The 18,623-nt window shown below is 46.5% G+C and overlaps 2 protein-coding genes across 2 annotated transcripts; both read left to right on the top strand.

Annotated features, from left to right (window-relative positions):
• The first annotated feature begins 144 nt into the window (after positions 1 to 144).
• Positions 145 to 3,325, top strand: si:dkey-225f5.4 (uncharacterized). The gene is made up of 9 exons (XM_053443754.1): positions 145 to 235; positions 453 to 549; positions 1,257 to 1,380; positions 1,464 to 1,621; positions 1,842 to 1,984; positions 2,251 to 2,428; positions 2,496 to 2,635; positions 2,804 to 2,966; positions 3,163 to 3,325. Exons 1-9 carry the CDS (start codon positions 189 to 191, stop codon positions 3,226 to 3,228), a joined length of 1,116 nt encoding a protein of 371 aa, XP_053299729.1. The 5' UTR covers positions 145 to 188; the 3' UTR covers positions 3,229 to 3,325.
• A 2,513-nt stretch (positions 3,326 to 5,838) lies between these two features.
• On the top strand, positions 5,839 to 18,496 carry med15 (mediator complex subunit 15). The gene is given in 19 exon segments (XM_053443982.1): positions 5,839 to 6,008; positions 7,547 to 7,634; positions 7,802 to 7,853; positions 9,646 to 9,669; positions 9,784 to 9,948; positions 10,165 to 10,472; positions 10,726 to 11,052; positions 11,489 to 11,587; positions 12,947 to 13,040; positions 15,468 to 15,561; positions 15,563 to 15,595; positions 15,671 to 15,798; positions 16,008 to 16,142; positions 16,252 to 16,315; positions 16,401 to 16,511; positions 16,619 to 16,777; positions 16,851 to 17,017; positions 17,111 to 17,209; positions 18,035 to 18,496. Coding segments are annotated over 19 exon segments (2,352 nt in total). The 5' UTR covers positions 5,839 to 5,940; the 3' UTR covers positions 18,172 to 18,496.
• Positions 18,497 to 18,623: the final 127 nt, after the last annotated feature.

Here is an 18,623-nt window from a genome sequence, read left to right as displayed (position 1 = left end):
TGATATCAAATCAAAATGTATAAATGAAACTATCGTTTGAATGTGTGATCATCATGAATTTTACATAAATAAAACTTCTGTATCTAAATTATTTGAGTCTTTTATTTTGAAGTCCCGTTTCTATCATTACTGCGGCACTGAGGGAAAGGCTGAGCGGGGCCACACGTCATTGCGAATCGACCAATCAGATGAGTCTTGCCGCAGATTTCAAAACAGAAATGGCTGAAGTTCGAGCGTAAGTTTGTATTTAACGTAAAATCCTCGCAGACGATTCAAAACATTCACGTGTTTTTAATCGTTTAACTTAAAATCGTGTTTGAAGCTAGAATTAGAGCTAAAGCTAGAGCTAAAGCTAGAGCTAGAGCTAAAGCTAGAGCTAAAGCTAGAGCTAGCTGAGAGACCGAGCGAGCTAACTGTCCTCACGAAGCCGTTGTGTGTCTGTTGTGTTACAGTGTGTTGCAGAGCTGTGACTCGTCTCTGCTGGATCTCCCTGGAAACTCTGATCAGTCGGACTCTGCTGAAGCAGCCATGATGGTTCTTTATCTGACGGTAAGAAGAATAACTGATTAATATCTGAAGCTGTTATCACACAAAAACTGAACCAGTGACTGTTCCTCACATGTTCCTCACATGTTCCTCACATGTTCTGCGGGTTCTGTCTGTGAGAACAAATGTCAGAGTCAGTGTCTCTGGACATGTTCTGGATCTTCTCCTGCAGCCTCCTGGTAGAATGTGTGTAACATGTCAGAGTCCATGTGAGGAACCAGCAGGACAATGTGTGGAAGCTTCCCAGTGAGCGAGTGGACGTGTTGATGAGGTTTCTAACACGTGACGTGAAGATGGAAGAACACAAACATCTCAGGATGAAGAAGAGGAGCCGGACACGTGAAACACGAGGAGATTCCAGATCTTCTGGTGATGAAGGCCCCGGTGTGGAGGAGATGTAAACAACAACACTGATCTTTCCACAGCAGAGTTCATACGTCATGTCCCGCCTCCTGCTGCTCTACAGGCTCCGCCCCTCACCTGATGTTCCCACATGTTCCTGTTTGAAGGAGTCGGAAACCGACAACAGTGTCTGACACTGACTACACAACATGTCCAGAGAAGAGTCACACAGTTCATGTGTGAAAACAGACTCAGTTTATGTTATGTTGTTTTTAAACATGTGTGTGTGTGTGTGTGTGTGTGTGTGTGTGTGTGGGTGTGTGTGGGTGTGTGTGTGTGTCTGTGTGTGTGTGTGTGTGTGTGTGTAGGACAGTCGGCGTGTTCAGAAGGTTTTGTGGCGTCAGCTCTTTGTCCTGGACTCCATGATGTCTCTACTGGAGAGTCTGGGGTCTGTCCAGCAACTGGTGAAACAGCCCTACCCCACCCAGCCTGGTATTCATCAACACACATAAACACACGCACAAAGATGTGTAAGAACTCAAGTCATGATCAGTGTGTGTATGTGTGTTTGTCAGAGGGCGGGGCTCGGGGAAGGTGGAAGGCTCTGAAGGTGGACTACAGGTCGGGGGTGGAGGAGATGGAGACTCTGCTCAGATCGGTGCAGGACAGAGTCCAACAGATACACAAAAGACGACACACACTCACACAGCTGGTCCAAAAGCTGCACAGCAAGGTACACACAAACCAGTGCTGACGGGTTGCTATGGTGTTATAGTTAAAGTAAGTTGGTTACCATGGCGTCACTAAATAGTTAAGACTATGGTTAACTACAACTCAAGAAACGTCCAATCACAGAGCTTCTTTTGCATGACACGCAATCTGAACAAAAACCATTCACTCTGCTCATCTTCCTCTTCTCATCCGCTCTTCCTCATCCTCCTCGTCTCCCTCAGAAGCAGATGTATGAACAGTTGGAGGAGTCTTTGCTGAAGGCCCAGAATGCACTGCAGTCATGTGATCGTCAGCTGACCCAGCTGAGGGTGGAGTCAGAGGCGGTGGTCAGTCAGCTGATCAGCTGGAAGCGTCTTAGAGACGAGTAAGTTTCATCTGGTCATGTGACCCTCATTCGGGCCTTGTGATTGGTTGCTAACGCTACTTCCTGTTGGCCTGTTTACTCAGAACCAATCAGCAGCAGTCACTACAGTCCCAGATTCCTTTTTAAACCCTCAATACTCTTTAAATCTTCAAATACTGAATATCTGTTTCCGTGTCAACCTGTTGTAGTCAGTATTTTGTGGAGCTCTTTGTGAACTTGTTTAGAAGTGCTATACACATCAATGTATTATCATTGTTTCCGGTCAGGCTGCAGGAGCACGTCTCTGCAGCGCAGAGCGTCATGCAGATCAAACTGCTGTCCCTCAGCCAATCAGAGCTGTGCGTAGAGCTCAGGCCACGCCCCTCATCTGACCTGTCGTCCAATGAGCTGGAGCCGCTGAAGCTGTCAGTCAGCTGGAGTGTGGACGGCCGTTTCAGACTTCAGGTACCTGGAGACATGATTGATCACCTGAACACAGCCGACCTGATCTGACAGCTGATTGGCTCTGCAGGTGGACGAGGGGACGGCCGGTCTGGTGGAGGACTGTTCGTCGGGCACACGGGCGCAGCTGAGCGCCGCCCTGCTGGAGGTGATGCAGTGTTACGTGGGTCAAGCCGAGCTGTTGTCTGAGGTCCAGGCCCTGAGGTCCAGGTGAATCATGATCAATAACCAATAAACACCAATACAGGCTCTGATCCTCTGTATATACAGTCGCTGAATTTGTTTGTATATAGACTGTTCTACACATATAGACTGTGTTTAACATGGTGTGTATATAACTGTGTATACAGACTCAGTGTAACAGTTTGTGTGTGTCAGTTTTGCCATCGACTGGCGCCCTGCTCAGCGTCAGTTGATCTTCCTGAAGTCGTCGTCGGTGGTCTGTCACCTGGAGGTGGAGGAGGGTTACCCGAGCAGCGGAGGAGCTCGGCTGTCCTCGGTGCAGAGGGACGGACGACCTGTGGACATGTGTGGACTGAAGGTAACACGCCACCAACACACACCTGATCATCAGAACACTCACACATGTAAAACATTATGTCCTTCCCATGACTTTAATTATAGTAAACTTTTATTCTGAAAGTCTCTCATTCTTTTTGTTCACACTGACTCAAAATACAAAAACACACTAAAACTGGACTAATCTCTGTGTCTCTGTGTCTCTGTGTCTCACTCAGCCTCAGAAACTCGTCCTCCGTCTCAGAGACTGGTTGATCTTTCTCTCTACTTGTCCTCTCATCTGATGGACAATGTTTATTTGTGTCCACTAGATGTCTGTGTGTTGATGTGGGTTTGTCATGTGACCTGTTATTTTATATTAATGCGTATTTGTAAATAAAGCTTGAGGGAAATCGTAGCAGCAGCACCAATGGTCTGTGTTTTATTCTCTTATTTTATTTTCATCTTAATAATTATTTCAGTTCATAAGAAAACTTATATTTACTTATAAATATATATATATATTATGTATAACAGAACATTTTAAAGCCTAAATCACGTCGTACGAGGTGCTCAGCACTCTTACATATATGTGTATATATAAATATACACACACACACGTCTTTACAACATAATACACTCGACAGACAATTTATTTTTAATCAGATTCACAAACAAAATGTCTAACCTTTGGCACAGTTTAAATATTAGGTTTGATAATTAATATAAAAGATTTACTGTATAATGTTGATGCTCCAGTTTGCAGCTCAACCTCCTGTAGTCTCACAGCCCCCCCCCCCCTGATGACAGTTTAACCCAGAGCTCGATTACTGTCCGGACCAGAAGATCCTCACTGGTAGAGTTGTTGTCTCCTATTCGCCCGTTAAACATATCAACATGTATGTGACAGTTCGTATGATGTCTTTAAGGTCATGGGACACATGACACACAGGAGCGTCTCTTCCTCTTCTCCCTCCTCATCACTGGACTTCTTCCAACGACCGTTGAGAGACAGGTTTAGGACAGGTGAGACACAGGTGAGAGACAGGTTTAGGACAGGTGAGACACAGGTGAGAGACAGGTGAGAGACAAGTTTAGGACAGGTGAGACACAGGTGAGAGACAAGTTTAGGACAGGTGAGACACAGGTGAGAGACAGGTGAGAGACAAGTTTAGGACAGGTGAGACACAGGTGAGAGACAGGTTTAGGACAGGTGAGACACAGGTGAGAGACAGGTGAGACACAGGTGAAGGACAGGACAGAGACAAGTTTAGGACAGGTGACAGCCAAACGCTCTTCTACTTGGTCCATATGCGTTCTTCTAAATCTTCCGTGATTTCTGCCGGTATTATGGGGCATGAAACCGGAAGCTAGACTCCGGACGGGATGTAGTAAGCACAGGCGCCCCCCCCCCCCCCTCTGTTTAAATCCCTGAGCACGTGGAGCTGGCGGCTGCTGCACACAGAGAAAGGCATGACGGGAAGTGTAGGCGGAGACCGTGGGTGTTGCATGAGGAGGGCCCCAGATAGAAGGTGACGTTATTTCATCACGGATGACATCACCTGTGAAACCATCGACCCCCTCAGTGTCACAATGTTTATGATTATAAAACAACAACAATCTGATGACGTCACATGACTCAATGATGTGGACAAGTGACAGCCAGAAATAAGATGGTATTAGAGCTACTTTAATATAAGTAACATCTGTAGTATATATGTTGTTTCCAGCAGCTTCTCTCAATGTAAATCATATGATTTATTCTTTATGTACAGATTGTAATAACTATGTACAGTAACTTTTCACACTTTTAAATCGTTGTTATATCAGTGTTTTTACCGACTCCAAACATTAGACCATACATCAGTGAGTGAAAACCTTTCTATAATCTCACATACAAAGAAACCACATGAAGTGTAGACAATAAACATCTGAATACAATGAAACACTTTGTTACACAAACACAGTTTAACTTACACAAAACCCTTTGAAGTGATTCAGGGATTCCAGTGTTTGGATTTTGGGTCAAAAGATCAACAGGGACAATATTCTTTGGTCCAAATTATTATGTGTCTGACAACATTTGAGCTGAACTGTAGTCTGCACACGCTCCCGACATGATCTGTATGTGAGAACACTAATTAACTTAATCTGAAACAGATGATGGTGTCGTTACTGAGCTCAGATCAGCTCGTGCAGCAACTGAACATCTAATGTTCAGACATTCAACATGGAGCTCAGATTCTCTGAAGACTGTAACAGAAGTGAACATCGTGATCAGCCTCTCCTGATGATGAACCCTGCTCCTGTTTCCTGTTGTTCCACACAAATGTTGCTGAAACGGTTTTTATCTGAATAATGTACATTTATTTAAATACACATTTATTATGACTTTTAATCTAATATTCAAAAAGGTTTTCGAATATTGTGACAAATATTTATTTAATTATTTAAACTCCATCGATTGATCGACTGATCAGCTGATCATGACCCAACATAACCTCCACTGACCTGATGCTTCACACTCTCGTACAGTAGGGGGCGTTGTGGTCCTCAACACATTCACAAAGAGGAAGCAGAATTTAAAAAGAAGATAACTAAAAATAATAAAAATAGAAAGAAGAATTAAAAAGAGGAATAAGAAGGTGGGTGGGGGCGGGTCTTATTCCTCTGATGGTACAGGAAGCAGGCGTACTATTTGATCTTCTCAAAAAACTGATATAATTGAGATAATACATTTAGTTTAGTTTTACTACTCAATAGAATAGAGTAAAAAAAACTATATTATTATATTCTCTACTCAATAGAGAATATAATTATAAGAGATATTGAATTACACTCCACACCAGCTGGTGGCGGTACTAGGGCATGTCTTTGTTTGCCAGCCACCACTAAAACCTAAAAGAAGAAGAAGACGGAAGCAGGCGTCCTCCAGGCGGCGCTATCAGCCGCCATCTTACCGAGAGCGGAAGGAAGCCCGGAGTCCGCAGGTCTGAGCAGAAGAAAGAAGACAGAAGATGGAGGTGACGGGGCCGGACAGTGACTGGAGGAGTCCGCAGTTCAGACAGAAAGTTGTGGCTCAGATGTGAGGTTTTCTGCTTTTTCTTCCGTTAGCTTAGCTGCGGCTAACAGCGGCAGCTAAGCTAACATTAGCACGGCTGCATACAGCGTCACGTCAAAGCGTCGAGCCTGGGTTGTTTAGAACGAGTTGAGAAAAGCCTCAGATCAACTCTGCGCGTTATATTCAGTGTTATTAACACATGTGCAACACAGTATTATAATATATTATATTATTACTAAAGAGGAGTTTATCATATTGATAAAGCTACATTAGTAACAGCATCATTTACAGCTGTTTACATAGTTATATAATGATTCACATTCATTCTGAACCCAACAAGGTACCTCATAGTTATAAGCTGCATTGTTTGTGTAGAACTTTTCTTATAGTAACTTCCGGAGCATCTGTTTATATCATCTTTGTAAACAGTCACTGATCATCTTTATATACAGTCACTGATCATCTGTATATACAGTCACTGATCCTCTTTATAAACAGTCACTGATCATCTTTATATACAGTCACTGATCCTCTTTATATACAGTCACTGATCCTCTTTATATACAGTCACTGATCCTCTTTATATACAGTCACTTATTATCTTTATATACAGTCACTGATCATCTTTATATACAGTCACTTATTATCTTTATATACAGTCACTAATCATATTTATATACAGTCACTGATCATCTGTATATACAGTCACTGATCCTCTTTATAAACAGTCACTGATCATCTTTATATACAGTCACTGATCATCTTTATATACAGTCACTGATCCTCTTTATATACAGTCACTTATTATCTTTATATACAGTCACTGATCATCTTTATATACAGTCACTGATCCTCTTTATATACAGTCACTGATCATCTTTATAAACAGTCACTGATCATCTTTATATACAGTCACTGATCATCTTTATATACAGTCACTGATCATCTTTATATAAAGTCACTGATCATCTTTATATACTGTCACTGATCCTCTTTATATACAGTCACTGATCATCTTTATATACTGTCACTGATCATCTTTATATACAGTCACTGATCCTCTTTATATACAGTCACTGATCCTCTTTATATACTGTCACTGATCATCTATATATACAGTCACTGATCATCTTTATATACTGTCACTGATCATCTTTATATACTGTCACTGATCCTCTTTATATACAGTCACTGATCATCTTTATATACAGTCACTTATTATCTTTATATACAGTCACTGATCATCTTTATATACAGTCACTGATCATCTTTATATACAGTCACTGATCATCTTTATATACAGTCACTGATCATCTTTATATACAGTCACTGATCCTCTTTATATACAGTCACTGATCCTCTTTATATACAGTCACTGATCATCTCTATATACAGTCACTGATCATCTTTATATACAGTCACTGATCATCTTTATATACAGTCACTGATCATCTTTATATACAGTCACTGATCATCTTTATATACAGTCACTGATCATCTTTATACAGAATCTGTATATACTGCCTCCGACTCCTGGGTCACATGTCTCTGGCTCCTTGCAGAGAGGAGGCCATGAGGAAAGCAGGAACTGTACACACCAAGTCCAGCATTGACATGGAGAACCACGTTTATGTCAAAGCCAAATCCAGAGTGAGTAATAACAGTATATACAGTGTACAATGTAAATCCATCTTATGCCTCTGAACAAGGTTTTACATTGAGGTCTGATCCATTTGGACTTCAGTGGCCCATAAGATATCTGAATGATTCTCAATATCTTTTTTCTGAAGGTATAAATGTGTGTTGCTCTATTTCAGGAGGAGTATTTGTCTCTGGTGGCGAGGCTGATCATACACTTCAGAGACATCCGTAGGTATTTGACCTGAGGTCCACACGCATCATCATCTACGGTCATATACATGTGTTGACTGACTGTTCATTCTTCACCTTATAATCCAGGCTGATATGAAAAGTCTGAAAACTCAAAAGATAATCTGAAAAGTGCCTAACCACAACTACAAGTTGTCCTAAAAATTTGATCTTATAATAAATCCTACCGGTTCTAGATGAACTGAAACAGAACCCAGTCTGAAACATGTAAAATCACCAAATTTAATGGAATACGCAACGAGTACTTAACCTCATCCTTAAACATTTTATCATGAACACGATTATTATTGCTGTTTTCAGACCTGAACTTTAGTCTGACACGTTCCTCACATGTTCCTGACGCGTTCATCACATGTTCCTGATGCGTTCCTCACATGTTCCTGACCTGTTCCTCAAATGTTCCTAACGTGTTCCTCACATGTTCCTGACACGTTCCTCACATGTTCCTGACGCGTTCCTCACATGTTCCTGACGCGTTCATCACATGTTCCTAACGCGTTCCTCACATGTTCCTGACACGTTCCTCACATGTTCCTGACGCGTTCCTCACATGTTCCTGACGCGTTCCTCACATGTTCCTGACATGTTCCTGACGTGTTCCTCACATGTTCCTGATGCGTTCCTCACATGTTCCTGACGCGTTCCTTACATGTTCCTGATGCGTTCCTCACATGTTCCTGACGTGTTCCTCACATGTTCCTGACGCGTTCCTCACATGTTCCTGACGCGTTCCTCACATGTTCCTGACGCGTTCCTCACATGTGCCTGACGCGCTCCTTACATGTTTCTAATATGGTCCCCACATGTTCCTGACATGCTCCAGACATGTTCCTCACATGTTCCTGACGTGTTCCTCACATGTTCCTGACGCGTTCCTTACATGTTCCTGATGCATTCCTCACATGTTCCTGACGTGTTCCTCACATGTTCCTAACATGGTCCTCACATGTTTCTAATATGGTCCCCACATGTTCCTGACATGCTCCAGACATGTTCCTCACATGTTCCTGACGTGTTCCTCACATGTTCCTGACGCGTTCCTTACATGTTCCTGATGTGTTCCTCACATGTTCCTAACATGGTCCAGACATGTTCCTCACATGTTCTACAGGTTCTGTCTGTGAGAACAAATGTCTGAGTCAGTGTCTCTGGACATGTTCTGGATCTTCTCCTGCAGCCTCCTGGTAACATGTGTGTAACATGTCAGAGTGAGTCCATGTGAGGAACCAGCAGGACAATGTGTGGAAGCTTCCCAGTGAGCGGGTGGACGTGTTTCTAACACGTGACGGACGTGAAGGTGGAAGATGGGGTTGAATCCCCTCCTCTGAGCCCTGACCTCTGACCTCTGACCTCTGACCTGGCTGAGAGCCTGTCACAGAGCTCACATGAAAACGTGTCCTGCTCATTAGTTCAGTTGTAACACAGCATCACTCCTGCAGCTGCTGACTGAGGAACATGTGACACAGACACAGGCTGATACATATATTTTGTGTAGGATTTACCCTTGTTGTGTTAATTTGCTTATAGAGCGGGGAAGAGAAATCCCATCATAAGTGGTCACTGACCCCTGACCCCTGACCCATGTTAATCAGGCGCTAACAGGGACCCGGATCGGACTCTACTTCTATCAACCGTATGAAAACAGACTAGAACCCAACCGCTGGGTCGCAGAACAAATACCTGTAATTAGACTTTGAAGCTGGATCCATCCAGAAATGAGGACGCCTTCTACCAGTGGTGTAGATACTAATTACTCATGTCTTCTTTACAGACAAGAAGACTCTTGGAGGTTCAGGTAAGTGCATTTAGTTGTTGGTCTGTTCTGTCCTCTGCTGGACCTCTACCTTCCACCCTTCTGCTGTGCATGTTGGAGCTGCATAATATTATCTGTTTTCTACCCTTTTGCTAGATCCCATGAATTCCCTGACTAACCTGACTGGTGTTGGAGGGGTTCCGGGCAACATTGGTATGGGGCCTCGCCCCACCGGCGCTCCAGTGGGTGGCATGGGGGCCATGGGGCCGATGCAGATAGGTCAGCATGCCATGGCAGGGGTGGCTGGAAACCCACAATCCAGTGAGTGTGTTTCCTCATGTGGTGTGTGTTTGCTCTGAATTCACATCTTCGGGGGGGCGATGGCTGCGGCTGAGCTGCATATTTTGATGTCCAACCTGGTCTTACTTTGAGTCTCAGCTTTAGCACATTGAGTGTGTTGAGACTCCACAGCTCCTCAGACCGGTTCTCAGTCGTAGGCTGGGTCATCTCCTCATCTTTTTCTCTCTCACTCTGCAGTAGGGGGTCCAGGCCAAATGCCGATGCAGCAGATGGTGCAGACGCAGCAGCAGCAGCAGCAGCAGTCCATCCAGTTCCAGCAGTTCCAGCAGCAGCAGCAGCAGCAGCAGCAGCAGAATGCCGCCATCCAGCAGCAGTTTCAGCAGCAGCAGCAGCTGAGGGTGCAGCAGCAGCAGCAGCAGCAGCAGCAGCTGCAGCAGCAACAGCAGCAACAGCAGCAGCAGCAGCAGCAGCAGCACCACCAGAACCAGCAACTCCAGCAGCAGCAGCAGCAGCAGCAGGCCCAGAATCAGCAGCAGCAGAACCAGGTATTTTATTTCTATTCACCGTTTCACTGCTTTTAATCTCTGCTGCTCGTTTTTGCTCGACCGCGTCTGGCCAAGAAACTACAAAGCTTTTAGTTTCAGAAAGTTAAGTGACAGAAAATCATATTCTCTGGAATCAACAGATTCCAAAGTTTTTCTCTAGAACTCTGTGATAAAATGTCTCAATTGATTTCCAACGTCAGTGTACCTTTCACCCATCACCTTTCACCCCCATGTTTGCTTCCTGTGCCTGAAGATGCACCAGACGAGGATTCAGCAGCAGCAGATGCTGCAGCTCCAGCAGCAACATGCTCAGGCTCAGGCTCAGGCTCAGGCTCAAGCTCAAGCTCAAGCTCAAGCTCAGTCCATTCAGCAAATGGTTCATCAGCAGCAGCAGCAAGCCCAGGGGCAGCCTCAGCCAGGTCAGATACCTCCACACTCGCAGCAGCAGCAGCAGCAGCAGCAGCAGCCTGGCATGGTGCCTCAGTCTCTGCCCGGACAGATGACGTCTGCTCAGCATGTTCCAAACAACTCGCTGAGTCAGCAGCAGCAGCAGCACCAGCTCAAGATGCAGGCCTATCAGGTGAGGCTGAGTATGGGTCTGCACGTTGGCAGATCAGATGCTGAAATACTAACTCTGCTTTGCTTAGACATCAGTAAATGATACCACCATCAGACCCTCTCAGTGTTAATTGCAAAAGCAGAGACAAACTCCAGAAATCCTCCTCTGTTTGTTTCTCTGCTGCCTCCACGACACTCATGTTCCCACTGCTTCAGTCCAGTTGAAACTACTTTACTCTTCTGAAAATCTGTGTTTCTGAGGTCGCTCCCCTTCATTCAGTCTCTGAGGCTTATCGTGCTAAATGAATCAGTTACACACAGTGAGAGCTCAGCAGATTTCAGGTCAGTGCTTGATGAAAGTAGAAGAATGTTTCCCTCAATCATAACTGTCTTCAGACATAACGTAGTGTTGCTCATGCATCCCTCTGCTTGCATGCTTCTCTTTGTGTGTGTCTAAGCAGGCTCGTGCAGCCCTGCAGCAGCAGCAGGCGCAGCAGGCGGCGCAGCAGGCGCAGCAGCTCAACGCAGCCGCGGCTGCCGGCGGCGGACCTGGACAGGTGAGCTGCCAACGCACTCTGGTGCTTTACGTTTCTCTGTCCAATACAAACACCTGTACATTTTGTGGTTGCTGCATTTTCTCTGAATACCTTTCTAAAATATTTTAGCAGTAACTAAAACCAGTTTCGAGCAGTAGTGATGACCAGTCACGTCCTCCACTATGAAAGCAGCCGACACGATTGCAAAGTTTGAATTTGAAAAAGGAAATCATTCACATATTAAAACACAACCTCTGAAGAAAAAGTCTTCTGCACAGATGTTTGATGAACGGCGGCAGAACTTCTGATCACAAAGAGGGAATCAAAGAATTGAGAAGAATTGAGGAGCCACAGTTATGATTTCACTATAAAACAGATCTGTCCACAAAAGATTCTCGGATCAACTTAGATGTGATCAAATCAAAAAGCTAGTACAATAAATCATCTTAGTATTATAAAAGATGGGGGGGGGGGTTCCCAGGACTCGTTCACTAGAACGAGTCCTTTAACCAATAGAAGACATCATAACATAGACAGAGTTATACAATTATCTTTCTGTAAGTTTAATTCACATCTGCAGATTGACCCAAGGTACAAATCATGGAAAAGATATTATACAATAAGCAAAGACACAGAGGAGAAACAACACTTTTATACATTGCAAGCTCCTCCTGAAGAGTAATAAAGGTTCTCAATCAGCCTCTCTGATGTGGCCAGGCCTCCTGTCGCCATCTCTGTCCCAGACCCCTGGTGTGAGACTTCTGTCTCAGAGATCCTCTATCTACGTTCACAACACACAAAACCTTCACAACACACAAAACCTTCACAACACACAAACCCGTCCTGTGAACCCTGTGTTAAGTGACCCTGTAGGAGAGGAAGCCATTAAATCAGTTCCCTGAGCAACACCTTGAAACTCACAGGAACCCATTTGGTCCTGCTTCTACACATCTTGTTTGTTCTTCTATTAATAATTAACCAAATACAGAAATCCCTAAAACAGTTACCATGGCAACCACATGAAACAGAAAGACTACTACCCCCCCAACTGAAAACACGCCCACGTCAGGGACGTCTACAAACCAATCAGAGTCAAGTGTAGGTAGACTCCTCCCACGTAGGTGAGGACGACAGGACGTACGTTTGTCAGACTGAATTCTTTAGACTCTAAATTACAAAGTGAAACCAGAACTACCAGATCAAAGGAAACAACAAACCCATGAAGCTTCGGACTCCGATCAGAGACGTCCTGTCAGGAGACTTCCTGTCGTCCTGACACCACAGACAGAACGTTGAAGGTTTTAAAAGACGTCGGCTCATCCTCACCAGCCTCTGTGTCTCCTCACCTGTCGTCTCTCTGCTGTGTCTCTTCTCTTCAAGTTGGTTCGTCCTGGGATTCCGATTCCAAACCGGTTACCGAGAGCCCCCCTCAACCCCTCCATCCCTCCTCCCAATGCTGCGGCTGCGGCTGCAGCTGCAGCCGCAGCCGCAGCCGCAGCAGGAAGTCAGCAGATGTCACAGGTATTTATTCAGAATTTGACAAATGACTATATGAAGACTAGGCCTGCACCATATATCATCATCGCGATATCAACGTGAACCATAAACGTATCTCAAAAGATATTAAAAACTGCGATAAATGAAATTCCATGCGCAGCGCATTCAGCGCCTGTATTTACCAGGGTTCCCATCAATCTTAAAAAGTCTCAGATTTTATCTTCAGTCCCCCCCCCCAACAATTCGTATGAAAATAAATCAGCATGGAACCATCATAACTTTGCAGGCCCCAGTGAGAACGTATCGGAGAACCCAGTGTGTTGGTGAGGATGATGTGAGGACTGTACATGAGGAACTTCTTCTTTTAGCCGGTTCTGATTTCCAGCTCCAGGTGTGTCTGTTGAAACTCGGCTCAGACGACTTCTCTGTTAATGTTCTTTCATTTAGCAACAGCACAACATGTGCCTATGAACAGCAGGGCGGTGATGGGAGGGAATACGTGTGGTTCTATAAAAGATACGTGCAGACTACACACCTCCATATTAACAATATACATCCTGGTCTTATGTTCCTGTTAGCGAGGAACCCAGAGAGATAATGACCGTGCAGCCTCAGCAGTGCAAGTTAACTAATAACACACGGTGATTACTCACGTTGCTCGTGGATGCACATACACACACAGACAGCAGTCCCTGTCTGATGGACAGCTGTCCTCTTCCTCCCTGTCTGATGGACAGCTGTCCTCTTCCTCCCTGTCTGATGGACAGCTGTCCTCTTCCTCTCTGTCTGATGGACAGCTGTCCTCTTCCTCTCTGTCTGATGGACAGCTGTCCTCTTCCTCCCTGTCTGATGGACAGCTGTCCTCTTCCTCCCTGTCTGATGGACAGCTGTCCTCTTCCTCTCTGTCTGATGGACAGCTGTCCTCTTCCTCCCTGTCTGATGGACAGCTGTCCTCTTCCTCCCTGTCTGATGGACAGCTGTCCTCTTCCTCCCTGTCTGATGGACAGCTGTCCTCTTCCTCCCTGTCTGATGGACAGCTGTCCTCTTCCTCTCTGTCTGATGGACAGCTGTCCTCTTCCTCTCTGTCTGATGGACAGCTGTCCTCTTCCTCCCTGTCTGATGGACAGCTGTCCTCTTCCTCCCTGTCTGATGGACAGCTGTCCTCTTCCTCCCTGTCTGATGGACAGCTGTCCTCTTCCTCCCTGTCTGATGGACAGCTGTCCTCTTCCTCTCTGTCTGATGGACAGCTGTCCTCTTCCTCCCTGTCTGATGGACAGCTGTCCTCTTCCTCCCTGTCTGATGGACAGCTGTCCTCTTCCTCCCTGTCTGATGGACAGCTGTCCTCTTCCTCCCTGTCTGATGGACAGCTGTCCTCTTCCTCCCTGTCTGATGGACAGCTGTCCTCTTCCTCCCTGTCTGATGGACAGCTGTCCTCTTCCTCTCTGTCTGATGGACAGCTGTCCTCTTCCTCCCTGTCTGATGGACAGCTGTCCTCTTCCTCCCTGTCTGATGGACAGCTGTCCTCTTCCTCTCTGTCTGATGGACAGCTGTCCTCTTCCTCTCTGTCTGATGGACAGCTGTCCTCTTCCTCTCTGTCTCACGCTACACTCCGTTCTCTGTGCTCTGAGTGCACCCCCGCTCACAGACAGCCTTTATTCACAGTGTCTAGCAACTGAAAACGCACGGAGCAAACAGCATCAAGCTAAAAGAGACGGACACTCTACCAGTGTGTCCACGTCTTGTGTAACTTAATGTGGAAGTGCAGGTTCCACAAAGCCTGGTTGAATAGAAGCAGGTTTAACCCTAAACAGTAGAACTAGGAACATCGGGGGGGAAGGCTTTAGAATCAAATGCCCAGTCAGAGAAACACAAGAGACGTGAGAAGCAGACAAGAAACAACAAGAGGCTGAGGTCGTCTCCCAGTCAAACACACTGAGGAGTTGGCTGAGCTGGAGACAATTGAAAAGGAGACTGTGTCCTCGGCAGCAGCGCTGAGGAGATAGAGGTTCATGTAGTGTTGGGGGGGGGGGGGATGTTTCATTTCCTTCTCTGATCATTTCTTTTGTCCTGTTTGACAAACTAAAGCAAACCCTTATTGACCTGAAGGCTCAGTTGTCTCTGACTCTGTTTGTTTATTCTGGACCTGTTGGATCAAACAGCTGGAGGTTCAGAGTCGTGCTAGCTGTGACCTGTAAACCTTCTCAACCAGGTCCACACCCTGTTCTGTTCAGTCATTGTTATGTTTACAGGAATACATTTACTTTGTCAGTAATTCTGGGACCTGTTTCTTCTTTCATCGTCATTTCCCTTCATACTTTGTGTGAAATCGATCTTAAAGAGTTTTTAATGGAGCTGGTTGAAACCTGCAGGAACCCTGTGATGATCACTGGCTGTTTATAACGATGAAGGCTCCTCTGTCTCCAGGTCCAGCAGCATTCAGTGATGTCATCACCGTCACCTGTTCAGGTCCAGACACCGCAGTCGATGCCCCCCCCCCCCCCAGCCGTCACCGCAGCCCCCCTCCTCAGTCAGGTGACAACAGGAGTGGAGACGAGTTCAGGTGCAAACACAGAATCTGAAAGTTAAAACCTTTCTGCCTCTTCTCAGCTCCGGGCCCACGCCGTCACCAGGCGGCTTCCAGCCAAGCCCCTCCCCCCAGCCCGCACAGAGCCCTGCCAACGCCCGCACCCCCCAGAACTACGGAGTCCCGTCCCCTGGACCCCTCAACACTCCAGGTACACACTCACACTCACACACTCACAGCTTAGGCTAACAAAGTATCTCGCCATGCTAATGAAATTGAAAAACATTTCCTGAATTTCATCCGACCCCTCCCCTGTCCCCCTCTCATGTCCCCTCTCATGTCCCCTCCCCTGTCCCCCTCTCATGTCCCCTCTCATGTCCCCCTCCCTGTCCCCTCCCCTGTCCTCTCCCTTGTCCTCAGGTAACCCCAGCTCAGTGATGAGTCCTGTGGGGGCCTCGTCCCTGGAGGACCAGCAGTACATGGAGAAACTCAAACAACTGTCCAAGTACATCGAGCCTCTTCGCAGGATGATCAACAAGATCGACAAGAACGAAGGTGAGCGCTCGATCGGAAATCAGCTGTTTTCATTATTGATGAAATCAGCTGTTTTCATTATTGATGAAATCAGCTGTTTTCATTATTGATTATTTGTGTTGTTGCACAGACAGAAAGAAGGACCTGAGTAAGATGAAGAGTTTGCTGAACATCCTGACGGATCCAAACACCAGGTAACAAACCGCAGGTCCCATGACTCACCACGCGGACCTCTAACCTCTAACCTCTAACCTCTGACCTCTGACCTCTGGCCTGCAGGTGTCCTCTGAGGACGCTTCAGAAATGTGAAATCGCTTTAGAGAAGCTGAAGAACGACATGGCCGTGGTGAGATGTCTTTTCACTTTCACTGGTTTTGTATCTAACGTTTTGTTCTGCGATGTGTACCAGGGGGAATATTCAGATATGTTTTGAGAGTTGTGTGTATTTTTATTATTTGAGTTGTGGGTCCGAACGCTCCGTCTCCCTGTTGTTTCAGCCGACCCCCCCCCCCGCCGCCCGTGGCCACCAAGCAGCAATACCTGTGTCAGCCGCTGCTGGACGCCGTCATGGCCAACATCCGCTCGCCAGTCTTCAACCACTCGCTGTACAGAACCTTCGCCCCCGCCATGACCGCCATCCACGGCCCCCACATCATGTAGGTTCCCACAGCACAGCCCCACGGGTTGAACTGAAGCACAGGTGTCAGCGGCTGCTCTTCTGTCCCTCAGGGGCCCCAGCGTCTGCGTTCGGAAAAGGAAACACGAGGACGAGGAGCGGCAGACCATCCCCAACATCCTGCAGGGGGAGGTGGCGCGCCTCGACGTGAAGTTCCTGGTCAGCCTGGATCCTTCGTTCTGCAGCAACAACGGCACCGTGCACCTCATCTGCAAACTGGGTGAGACGCATCAGCCAGGAGGCCGTCCACGTGCGGGACGAGGTGTCGCTCACATGTTGACAGGTTGTGTTAATATGTTTGTTGTGTTGTCAGATGATAAGAACCTGCCCAGCGTGCCCCCCCTGCAGCTCAGCGTTCCGGCTGATTATCCCGAGCAGAGTCCGCACTGGGCCGACGACGGCGAGCTGTACGGTGAGACGCCCACTTCCATCTTCCCGTTCTATAATAATACACTTCTTAAAAAAACTAAGGGAACACCGGCATCAGATCTTGATGAATGATTCAAGTATAAACTCGTTACAACGACCAGTGGAAACTAAAACCATCAACCCACTGAGGACTGGATTCAAAACCAAACTGAACATCCCAGTATCAAACTGAAACCATAGACTGATCCAACTTATAATACAGCCCTGTCCCGCTCCCCTGGTGTCCCCTGGTGTCCCCTGGTGTCCCCTGGTGTATCCTGGTGTCCCCTGGTGTCCCCTCCACAGAGGAGCAGATACCTGCTGCTGGGTTCATGCTCTTCTACTGTCCAGGTCTCCTGGTGTCTCCTCCAGGGTCTTTGGACACAAACCTTCTTGTGACCACAGGTATGGATGTGTCCTCCTGGAGGAGCTGGACTACCTGTGCAGCCTGATGGAGAAGCAGGTAGCTCCTCATGCTACCAGCAGTGAGGAGGAGCAGAACCCAGAACTAGGAGGAGTCAGGGAGGAGGAGCAGAGAGCAGCTGTCTGTGGACACCACGTTAAGAACTCATCCTGCTTCTGCCTCCATTTCACCTGTTGTTACTTTGATTTGCACCAGATCAGAGAAACTGGTTCAGAACCACTGGTTCAGAACTACTGGTTCAGAACCACTGGTTCTTCTAAGCTGAACTTTACACTGTGACGTGTTCCCTTCATTGTTTTAAGCAGCGTGTATATATGTCTCTAAATGAAAGGTGTTTTTCCATGATGACACGTATATCTATGTGAAATGAATTTTATTCTGAAAGGCTGTGGTGATGTGTCTCAGGTGTGAACAGCTTCCTGCAGACGGTGCACAGGAACATGACGTCCAAGCTGCTGCAGCTGCCGGACAAGCACTCGGTGACGGAGCTGCTCAGCACCTGGGCCCAGAGCGTCCGCCAGGCCTGTCTGTCTGCAGCCTGAGGCCCCGCCCAGTCCCTCCGGGTTCCAGGGCCACATCAGAACTTCTGGATCCTTCCGACGGGACTGGAACCTCCTGTGAGGCTTCAGGAGACAGACTGTGGTTGTGACTCCGGGTGTCATGTGATCTCTGCCTCGTGCACACGCTTCTCAAACACGTGGACGTGTCGGACTGGAGCTTCAGAATCCAAGGGGACCTGATCCACGTCCCGGATCCTCAACGCGTCACTTTGTGAACTGGAGTTTTGTATCAAAAGTCTTTTCTTTTTGCTTTGGTTTTCAAAATAAAACTAGTTTTGTTTCATGAATAAAAATGTTTCTTTTTTTATCCTGAAGTCCGTTTTAATTCATTGGATTCAGTGTGGACCACATGTCGTCTTCTGCCACTAGGGGGCCAGTCAGAACACTGAACGTTATGTTGAAGCAGTGAGGGATGATGGGAGTTGTAGTCTTCT

The sequence above is a fragment of the Pleuronectes platessa genome, chromosome 16, assembly GCF_947347685.1.
Source record: "Pleuronectes platessa chromosome 16, fPlePla1.1, whole genome shotgun sequence".
NCBI lineage: Eukaryota > Metazoa > Chordata > Actinopteri > Pleuronectiformes > Pleuronectidae > Pleuronectes > Pleuronectes platessa.
This window is presented reverse-complemented; position numbering and strand designations above follow the sequence as displayed.